Here is an 11,302-nt window from a genome sequence, read left to right as displayed (position 1 = left end):
TTACTATCAAAAATGTAATCTTTCATTTTACTGTGCTGTTATTTTCTGAGTACATCATCATAATCAGCCATATTTCTTTACTGATGTTTATTATTCTGTTTACACAAACAGGAAATGAGCAGGCTTTTATTTTGAAGGATTTTAATGAAAATCTTAAAATAAATCTGAGAAACAAAAACAATCATTTCAAGACCAGCGTCTAAAGAAGAGTCATTAATGTCAAACTCTTCTTCACTGCTAAACTAAAACCATTTATGATCCATAAATCTCTTCCCTTCATAAATAAATTAAAACATATTTCGTACTTCCTGAAGAAGGTGGTCACCTGCAGACGGATTTGTTTAGAGCAGAGGTTCTCAGCCGGACCCTCTAGACCCACCTGAGGACTTAAAAACCTCTTCACAGCTCAGATTAAAGAGTTAAAGTCTGATCCGACAGAGACAGGACAAAACAGGGGCAAGCATGCACGCCTTTCATTCTACTTCCTTTTCCCAAAATAGTTGGGACATTCCGGTTGTTTCCTGAGCAATAAGCTTCTTTTCTCGGGTCCTGACCCGGCCCTGGAGAACCCCTGCTCTAGACCGTCCTGGGTCCCAGAGTCCTCAGCTGCACACTGGAATTATAAAGTCAATCACATCTCAGTTCATCTCTACGGCTGATCACCTTCATTGATCGAGCTCAGCTCTTCCTCCATTTTACTTAAAGGTCAAAGGTCAGCGCTGATAGAGGTATTGTGATTCCTGAGTAATACGACGTTGATATTCCCTTTAAATAATCTTCATAGATCATTTTAAAATCATTAAGATCAACAACAAACAGATTCTTACAGTACAGAGAAAACGCCAAACCAAAACATTAGAGATCATTTACGAGGACCCAGACCTGGACCCTCAGAGGTCTCTGTCACAGACAGGACCGTGGTTTTATTCAGAATCTATAACTCCATCCCCATGATCCTGCCGGCTCCTCGCATCTTCAGGCCATCAGGTTAACAGCTCTGTATTCATTCTAAAAAACAGTTCTTGTTTCAGTTTTAGCTGAGATGGAGGCGGGGTTTCTTCTCCATGGTCACCAGCAGAAGAGCAGAACTTAACCACGGTTTAGTCTGCTACTCAGAGAGAGAAACAGAGGACGAGTTCACGTCTGCTCCCCTCTCTCTGCTCTCACAGTCGCTCCGTGGTGGAGGATGCAGGTGCCACCAAGTCTGAACCAGGTACCATGTTTCCCCTCGTGGTGGGCCATGAGCCTCTTCAACCACACCCTCTTCTGCTTCTGATCATGCAGAAGAAAACTGTCCAGTATTTAAACCCTGATTAAACCAAATACAGCCTGTTCTTCATGATTTAACACCAGAGCTCTAAATCTGACCACCTGAAGATACGCAGACCCCAGGACTCCTCTGGTACCGGTCCTGAGGACTCAGCAGGATGATGGTCCTTCTGATCCCAGAGGACTTCATCTGTTCCCTTCATGTGGTTTAAACCCATCTTCATCCCTTTAGCTTCTCTCCTCTCCTTTCCTCCTCCTCTCCTCTCTCCTCCCCTCTCCTCTCCTCTCTCCTCTCCTCTCCTCTCCCTCTCTCCTCCCCTCTCCTCTCCTCTCCTCTCCTCTCCTCTCCTCTCTCCTCTCCTCTCCTCTCCTCTCCTCTCCTCTCTCCTCCCCTCTCCTCCCCTCTCTCCTCTCCTCTCCCTCTCTCCTCTCCTCTCCTCTCCTCTCCTCTCCTCTCTCCTCCTCTCTCCTCCTCTCCTCTCCTCTCCTCTCCTCTCACCTCTCCTCCTCTCTCCTCCCCTCTCCTCCCCTCTCCCCGCCTCTCCTCGCCTCTCCTCTCCTCTCTCCTCCCCCCCTCTCCTCTCCTCGCCTCTCCTCTCCCTCTCTCCTTTCCTCTCCTCTCTCCTCTCCTCTCCTCTCCTCTCCACCCCCCCCTCCCCTCTCCTCTCCTCTCCTCTCCTCCTCCCTCTCTCCTCTCCTCTCCTCTCCTCCTCCCTCTCTCCTCTCCTCTCCTCTCCTCTCCTCCTCTCCTCTCCTCTCTCCTCTCCTCTCTCCTCTCCTCTCCTCTCTCCTCCTCTCCTCTCCTCCCCTCTCCTCTCCTCTCTCCTTTCTCCTCTCCTCTCCTCTCCCTCTCTCTCCTCCCCTCTCTTCTCCTCTCTCTTCCTCTCTCCTCCTCTCTCCTCCCCTCTCCTCCCCTCTCTCCTCCTCTCTCTTCCTCTCCTCTCCTCTCCTCCTCTCCTCTTCTCTCCTCTCCTCTCTCCTCTCCTCCCCTCTCTCCCCTCTCTCCCCTCCTCCTCTCCTCTCTCCTCCTCTCCTCTCCTCTTTCCTCTCCTCTCCTCCTCTCCTCTTCTCTCCTCTCCTCTCTCTCCTCCTCTCCTCTCCTCCTCCCTCTCTCCTCTCCTCTCTCCTCTCCTCTCCTCTCCTCTCTCCTCTCCTCTCCTCTCCTCTCCTCTCCTCTCCTCTCCTCTCTCCTCTCTCCTCTCCTCGCCTCGCCTCTCCCTCTCTCTCCTCCTCTCTCTCCTCTCCCTCTCTCTCCTCTCCTCTCCTCATCTCTCCTCTCCTCACCTCCTATCTCCTCTCCTCTCCTCTCCTCCTATCTCCTCTCCTCTCCCTCCTCCTCTCCTCTCCTCTCTCTCCTCCTCTCTCTCCTCTCCCTCTCTCTCCTCCTCTCTCTCCTCTCCCTCTCTCCTCTCTCCTCTCCTCTCCCTCTCTCCTCTCCTCTCCTCTCCTCTCCTCCTCCCTCTCTCCTCTCCTCCCCTCTCCTCCCCCTCTCACTCCTCCTCCCTCTCCTCTCCCCCTCTCTCCTCCTCTCTCCTCCCCTCTCTCTTCCTCTCTCCTCCCCTCTCTCCTCCTCTCTCCTCCTCTCTCCTCCCCTCTCTCCTCCTCTCTCTTCCTCTCTCCTACTCTCTCCTCCCCTCTCTTCTCCTCTCTCTTCCTCTCTCTCCTCCTCTCTCTCCTCTCCCCCTCTCTCCTCTCTCTCTCTCCTCTCCTCTCTCCTCTCCTCTCCTCTCCTCTCTCCTCTCCTCTCCTCTCTCCTCTCCTCCTACATGTCGATTCCTTGGTACAGCTCCTCTATCTGGGCTTTGAAGAACTGTCGGAGTTCGTTCCTCTTGGCCTTCAGTGTGGGAGTGAGGAGACCATTCTCGATGGAGAACATCTCATCGTGGATGCAGATGGCCTTCACCTGGAGACGCAGACGTTGGCAGATTGTGAGACAGAGGATGATGAGCAGCATGTCTAGAGGAGAACACAGCGCCACCTAGTGGTGTGGTTACAGACAAAGATGTACCTGCTCAAAGGACTTGAGGCCGCCCTCCTTGCCCAGTCGGACCATGTCCTCCAAAATGGCTTTCTTCACTTCCTGTAGGGAACACAAGACATGATCTCACTTCCTGTTTCAGTTAACACAGGGAGGGATCAGCTAGGTAATGTGACCTCCATGTGACCTCCATGTAACCATCATGTGACCATCATGTGACCTCCATGTGACCTCCATGTGACTATCATGTGACCTCCATGTGACCTTCAGAGAAGACAAACTTAAAGACAGGACTCCTTCTGTGGGAGGAACAGGGATTAGGAATGACCCGGTGATTTCAGACACAGCCCTACTACTGGGCTTGATAGTGAACTGATTAGACTTTAGGAGGTCAAAGGTCAAGGGTGTGCAGGTTTAGCTTCTGTGAAGCTGATGGACAGAAGATGTGGATCTTTGAACAGATGATCCAGACCCTGCTGCAGAAGAGACTCACACATGAACCTAGGAACAGGAGGGTCTTACCGCCTTGTTACAGAGGTCCTGGTAGCTGCCCTCCAGTCCCAGGGTCCTCTTGGTCCAGCCAGAGAAGAAGTCGGGGTCAGGAACCACCACAGCTACCAGACAAGCCTGGAGATAAACCCAGTATGGACATGAAGAAGCAGAAGAAGACCAGGATGGTAGGCTCAGTGGTTTAATGATGAAGAAGTCAGGAGGACTTTGTGGCTCCTGGTCTCACCTGCAGACTGTCTCCATGAACAAAGACCTGAGCCACAGCGTCGCTCCTCGAGTAGATGTTCTCGATCTTCTCTGGGGCGATGTACTCTCCCTGGGCCAGCTTAAAGATGTGCTTCTTCCTGTCCACGATCTTCAGAGTGCCGTTCTGTTCACAGGAAGAACGTCAGAGTTAGAGAAGCTCTCAGAGAGACGCTCAAGACATGTTAAAGATCTAGCTGTTAGAGCTGAACCACAGGTGGACCTACAGGGAGCCACTTCCCAATGTCTCCAGTATGAAGCCATCCATCAGCATCGATGGCCTCCTCCGTCTTCTCGGGGTCTTTGAGATAACCCTGGAACACGTTAGGGCCCTTCACACAGACCTGGACTCAGAGAGACAGACACGTTAGAGTCAAATCCTTCCTCTGAGGTGATCCTGCTAGTCTGTGACAGTCACCTCTCCCTCTCCGTTTGACGCCAGGTAGTTCATCTCTGACACGTCCACCAGTTTGATGGCATTACAGGGCAGAGGAGCGCCGACGTGACCTGTGGACAGGACGCCATGGTTAGAGACGGTCCAGACAGTCAATACAAGTGATTCAGCTGTGTACAGTAGAGGAACGCTGCTATTTACTCTTAGAAGAAGCTCCGTACAGACACAGGGCACAAACAGAACTCTGAATCATGGGAACCAAAAACCCTGGGACACAAGGTTAAACATCCCTGACTGAGTAAAAACGGCTGTGAGGGTGGAGGCTGCAGAACGAGCACAGGTGAGAGCATGTCAGGTGTGCTGTGAGTGAACAAGACATTTCGAACAACAGTTCAGTGAAGCTGTAGATGTTTCAGTAAAAATGTCCAGGAGGAGTCAGAGCTGCTGAAACTCTCTGGTTCCTCTAAAAACTGAACCACGTCTACAGGGAAAGGAAATTCCCAAAGACAAGGCCCAAAAATTCTAAAAAACTCCCCAAACGTTTTATAATTACCTCATTATTTTCATAAATGACCTCATTATTTTTATTAATTTCCTATTTTAATAAATGACCTCATTATATTATTAATGACCTCATTATATTATTAATGACCTCATTATATAAATAAAGACCTCATTGGTTTAATAAATGACCTCATTATTTTCATTAATAACCTCATTATATTATTAATGACCTCATTAGTTTAATAAATGACCTAATTTTTTTTATTAATGACCTCATTATTTTAATTACCTCATTATTTTCATGTATGACCTCATTATTTTTATTAATTTCCTATTTTAATAAATGACCTCATTATATTATAAATGACCTCATTAGTTTAATAAATGACCTCATTATTTTAATTAATTACCTCATCATTTTTATAAATTTCCTCATTATTTTAATAAATGACCTCATTATTTTAATAAATGACCTCATTGTTTTTATAATTGACCTCATTATTTTAATAAATGACCTCATTGTTTTATTAATGACCTCATTATTTTAATTAATTACCTCATCATTTTTATAAATTTCCTCATTAGTTTAATAAATGACCTCATTATTTTAATAAATGACCTCATTGTTTTTATAATTGACCTCATTATTTTAATAAATGACCTCATTGTTTTTATTAATGACCTCATTATTTTAATTAATTACCTCATCATTTTTATAAATTTCCTCATTATTTTAATAAATGACCTCATTGTTTTTATTAATGACCTCATTATTTTAATAAATGACCTCATTGTTTTAATAAATGACCTCATTGTTTTTATTAATGACCTCATTATTTTAATAAATGACCTCATTATTTTAATAAATGACCTCATTGTTTTTATTAATGACCTCATTATTTTAATTAATTACCTCATCATTTTTATAAATTTCCTCATTATTTTAATAAATTACCTCATTATTTTCATAAATGACCTCATTATTTTTATTAATTTCCTATTTTAATAAATGACCTCATTATTTTGATAAATGACCTCATTATTTTCATAAATGACCTCATTATTTTTATTAATTTCCTATTTTAATAAATGACCTCATTATTTTAATAAATGACCTCATTATTTTCATAAATGACCTCATTATTTTCATAAATGACCTCATTATTTTAATAAATGACCTCATTGTTTTTATTAATGACCTCATTATTTTAATTAATTACCTCATCATTTTTATAAATTTCCTCATTATTTTAATAAATGACCTCATTATTTTCATTTATTACCTCATTATTTTCACTAATTAACTCATTATTTTCATTAATTACCTCATTATTTTCATCAATTACCTAATTATTTTCATAATTACCTAATTATTTTCGTAAATGACCTCATTATTATTATTAATTACCTTATTATTTTTATTAATTACCTAATTATTTTCATTAATTAACTCATTATTTTCATTAATTACCTCATTATTTTAATATATGACCTCATTATTTTCATAAATGACCTCATTATTTTCATAATTACCTAATTATTTTAATAAATGACCTCATTATTATTATTAATTATCTTATTATTTTTATTAATTACCTAATTATTTTCATAAATTAACTCATTATTTTCATTAATTACCTCATTATTTTAATAGATTACCTCATTATTTTCATAAATTACCTCATTATTTTCATAATTACCTAATTATTTTAATAAATGACCTCATTATTATTATTAATGACCTCATATATTCATTAACTCGTTATTTTAATAAATTTTCTCATTATTTTTATTAATGACCTCATTATTTTCATTAATTACCTAATTATTTTCATAATTACCTAATTATTTTCGTAAATGACCTCATTATTATTATTAATTACCTTATTATTTTTATTAATTACCTAATTATTTTCATTAATTAACTCATTATTTTCATTAATTACCTCATTATTTTAATATATGACCTCATTATTTTCATAAATGACCTCATTATTTTCATAATTACCTAATTATTTTAATAAATGACCTCATTATTATTATTAATTATCTTATTATTTTTATTAATTACCTAATTATTTTCATTAATTAACTCATTATTTTCATTAATTACCTCATTATTTTAATAGATGACCTCATTATTTTCATAATTACCTAATTATTTTAATAAATGACCTCATTTTTATTATTAATGACCTCATATATTCATTTACTCGTTATTTTAATAAATTTCCTCATTATTTTTATTAATGACCTCATTATTTTAATAAATGTCCTCATTATTTTCATTAATTTCCTCATTATTTTCATTAATTACCTCATTATTTTAATAAATGACCTCATTATTTTAATAAATGCCCTCATTATTTTAATAAATGACCTCATTATTTTCATTAATTACCTCATTATTTTCATTAATTACCTCATTATTTTAATAAATGACCTCACTATTTTAATAAATGACCTCATTATTTTAATAAATGACCTCATTATTTTAATAAATGACCTCATTATTTTTATTTATTATCTCATTATTTTCATTAATTGCCTCATCATTTTAATAAATGACCTCATTATTTTAATAAATGACCTCATTATTTTAATAAATGACCTCATTATTTTTATTTATTATCTCATTATTTTCATTAATTGCCTCATCATTTTAATAAATGACCTCATTATTTTAATAAATGACCTCATTATTTTAATAAATGACCTCATTATTTTTATTTATTATCTCATTATTTTCATTAATTGCCTCATCATTTTAATAAATGACCTCATTATTTTAATAAATGCCCTCATTATTTTAATAAATGACCTCATTATTTTAATAAATGACCTCATTATTTTTATTTATTATCTCATTATTTTCATTAATTGCCTCATTATTTTCATTAATTACCTCATTATTTTAATAAATGCCCTCATTATTTTAATAAATGACCTCATTATTTTAATAAATGACCTCATTATTTTTATTTATTATCTCATTATTTTCATTAATTGCCTCATCATTTTCATTAATTACCTCATTATTTTAATAAATGACCTCATTATTTTCATTAATTTCCTCATTATTTTCATTAATTACCTCATTATTTTAATAAATGACCTCACGATTTTAATAAATGACCTCATTATTTTAATAAATGACCTCATTATTTTTATTTATTATCTCATTATTTTCATTAATTGCCTCATCATTCTAATAAATGACCTCATTATTAACATAATTTACAGAGAAAATCTCTGAGTTTGGGTAAATTTACAGTGATTTTGTTGAAGGCCATTCTCTGCTGTAAGCCCTGCCACCCTCTTCTGGGCCCTGACCCACCAGTTGAGCACCACTGATCTAGACAGGTGTAGCTCTTTGTTACCTGCGGTCCAGTCTCCAGGTAAGGTGATGCTACATCCTGCTGTACACTCCGTCTGCCCATAGCCTTCATAGAACTGAGGAAAGGGTTAAATACTCGGATTACTGCCATGATCGCAAACGTTATTCTGTTTACTACTGAGAACACATGGAGAGGACAGGTGAGGTCTACCTGACAGCCCACCGCCGCTCTGAGGAAGGACAGGACCGCCGGAGAGATGGGAGCAGCTCCTGTTAACATCAGACGCACGCGTCCGCCCAGACTGGCCTGTAGGGGGCAGCACACAGTTACCTCCAACAGTCAGCTCGTCTGTCACTGGGCGGATATCTCTAAAGCTTCAAGCTGATTGGCTTGTTCCAGGTCAGACAGTGACTGGACCAATCAGCAGCATTAGAGGAGGAAGAGGCGGGGTTTAGTGGCAGTGACTGCTGTCCTGTGAATCAGGGGTTAATAAACTCTCACTGATCATAGATTTATCCGTGATTATTTTGTCTTCCTGGTTTTTCTACTCTTTCTTTCATAGAGAAACGTGGTCCAGTTCTGATTACACTGCAGCAGCTATGGCTAAGCCCCGCCCATAACCACCGCCTCGTTCTCCTTAAATGAAGCTTATTGGTTGGAACAGCGCTTGGTTCAGCACAAAAAGGAGCTGTCTAAAGGAGCTTTTCAGTGTGAGCCTGAGGACAGAGGACGATTCTGGTGAAGGTGAGCGCATACCTGGACTTTTCTAAAGATGAGCCGGTCCCAGATGCTGTCTCTCCTCACGATTCCTCTCATTAGCTCCGCCTCCTTCCTCCTGTAAGCAAAGCCCAGCAGCCAGCGCTTCAGAGAGGAGTTAGCCTGCCCGTGGATCTGCAGAGGAGAACATGAAGGACCCATGGTTATAAAGGGGTGGTGCCCATAGCCCCGATCAATCATCACGCCCCTGATCTACCTTATCGTACATCCTGTTGAGGAGTCGGGGGACCACCGGGAACACGGTGGGCCTGAGCGCGGTAAGGTCATCTGACAGCAGACGGATGTCTCCCTGGAAGAAGCCGATGCTGGCTCCGTGTACGATCATCACTCCCTGTCGGCATTTAGAGAGAGACAGGAGGTTAGAGGACCTGAGGACCTCAGTGAGGACACTTTAACTAAGGGACCATACTCTACCTGGACTACTCTCTCAAACATGTGAGCCAGGGGAAGGAAGGAAATATGGACGTCACTGGGAGACATGGGACAGCTGACCTAAGACAAACACAGAGACAGGAGAGTCTGAGTACCTCCGCCACCCGCTCCAGCATGTGGGCCAGAGGGAGGAAGGACAGCAGGACGTCCTCTGAGGAGGTCTGAGCCCGGGACTGGAGGAACAGGTCAGAGGTCAGAGGTCAGAGGAGAGGTTAGAGCAGTCCTCTAACATTCCGACCAATGAAGAGGCCTGCAGACATTCTCACAGAGCCACGTTAGAACATCCACACCTGACACCTCTGCTGCAAACAAACATTCTGACCAGAAGAACCAGCGGATGTTTCTAAACTCCATGACAACCTGAGAGACGGCAGACGTGGTAAACAGTGTCTCCATGACAACCTGAGAGACGGCAGACGTGGTAAACAGTGTCTCCATGACAACCTGAGAGACAGCAGATGTGGTAAACAGTGTCTCCATGACAACCTGAGAGACGGCGGACGTGGCAAACAGTGTCTCCATGACAACCTGAGAGACAGCAGACGTGGTAAACAATGTCTGATCTACATGAAAACCTGAGAGACGGCAGACGTGGTAAACAGTGTCTCCATGACAACCTGAGAGACAGCAGATGTGGTAAACAGTGTCTCCATGACAACCTGAGAGACGGCGGACGTGGCAAACAGTGTCTCCATGACAACCTGAGAGACAGCAGACGTGGTAAACAATGTCTGATCTACATGACAACCTGAGAGACGGCAGACGTGGTAAACAGTGTCTCCATGACAACCTGAGAGACGGCAGACGTGGTAAACAGTGTCTCCATGACAACCTGATAGACAGCAGATGTGGTAAACAGTGTCTCCATGACAACCTGAGAGACGGCGGACGTGGCAAACAGTGTCTCCATGACAACCTGAGAGACAGCAGACGTGGTAAACAGTGTCTCCATGACAACCTGAGAGACAGCAGACTTGGTAAACAGCGCGATCTCCATGACAACCTGAGAGACGGCAGACGTGGTAAACAGTGTCTCCATGACAACCTGAGAGACGGCAGACGTGGTAAACAGTGTCTCCATGACAACCTGAGAGACAGCAGATGTGGTAAACAGTGTCTCCATGACAACCTGAGAGACGGCGGACGTGGCAAACAGTGTCTCCATGACAACCTGAGAGACAGCAGACGTGGTAAACAATGTCTGATCTACTTGACAACCTGAGAGACGGCAGACGTGGTAAACAGTGTCTCCATGACAACCTGAGAGACAGCAGATGTGGTAAACAGTGTCTCCATGACAACCTGAGAGACAGCAGACGTGGTAAACAGTGTCTGATCTACATGACAACCTGAGAGACAGCAGACGTGGTAAACAGTGTCTGATCTACATGACAACCTGAGAGACAGCAGACGTGGTAAACAGTGTCTGTTCTCCATGACAACTTGAGAGACAGCAGAAGTGGTAAACAGTGTCTCCATGACAATCTGAGAGACAGCAGATGTGGTCAACAGTGTCTCCATGACAACCTGAGAGACAGCAGATGTGGTCAACAGTGTCTCCATGACAACCTGAGAGACAGCAGATGTGGTAAACAGTGTCTCCATGACAACCTGAGAGACGGCGGACGTGGCAAACAGTGTCTCCATGACAACCTGAGAGACAGCAGACGTGGTAAACAGTGTCTGATCTACATGACAACCTGAGAGACAGCAGACATGGTAAACAGTGTCTGATCTCCATGACAACTCGAGAGACAGCAGAAGTGGTAAACAGTGTCTCCATGACAACCTGAGAGACGGCAGACGTAGTAAACAGTGTCTCCATGACAACCTGAGAGACAGCAGACTTGGTAAACA

At 42.1% G+C, this 11,302-nt stretch overlaps 1 protein-coding gene across 1 annotated transcript in view; it reads right to left on the bottom strand.

Annotated features, from left to right (window-relative positions):
• Positions 1-3,031: 3,031 nt before the first annotated feature.
• The window catches only part of LOC121506608 (long-chain-fatty-acid--CoA ligase 1-like), a 30,323-nt gene continuing 22,052 nt past the window's right edge, over positions 3,032-11,302 (bottom strand). The window contains exons 11-21 of the mRNA XM_041782413.1: positions 9,428-9,505; positions 9,210-9,344; positions 8,993-9,127; positions 8,447-8,542; positions 8,279-8,351; positions 4,419-4,507; positions 4,228-4,344; positions 3,984-4,127; positions 3,770-3,874; positions 3,278-3,349; positions 3,032-3,172 (exon numbers count right to left, since the gene is read on the bottom strand). Coding sequence (XP_041638347.1) covers positions 3,032-3,172; positions 3,278-3,349; positions 3,770-3,874; positions 3,984-4,127; positions 4,228-4,344; positions 4,419-4,507; positions 8,279-8,351; positions 8,447-8,542; positions 8,993-9,127; positions 9,210-9,344; positions 9,428-9,505 — 1,185 coding nt within the window. The remainder of the gene's footprint in view (positions 3,173-3,277; positions 3,350-3,769; positions 3,875-3,983; positions 4,128-4,227; positions 4,345-4,418; positions 4,508-8,278; positions 8,352-8,446; positions 8,543-8,992; positions 9,128-9,209; positions 9,345-9,427; positions 9,506-11,302) is intronic.

This window comes from Cheilinus undulatus, unplaced genomic scaffold, assembly GCF_018320785.1.
Source record: "Cheilinus undulatus unplaced genomic scaffold, ASM1832078v1 Contig10, whole genome shotgun sequence".
Taxonomy (NCBI): Eukaryota; Metazoa; Chordata; class Actinopteri; order Labriformes; family Labridae; genus Cheilinus; species Cheilinus undulatus.
Note: the sequence above shows the minus strand (reverse complement) of the source record. Positions and strands in the feature narration are given on the sequence as shown.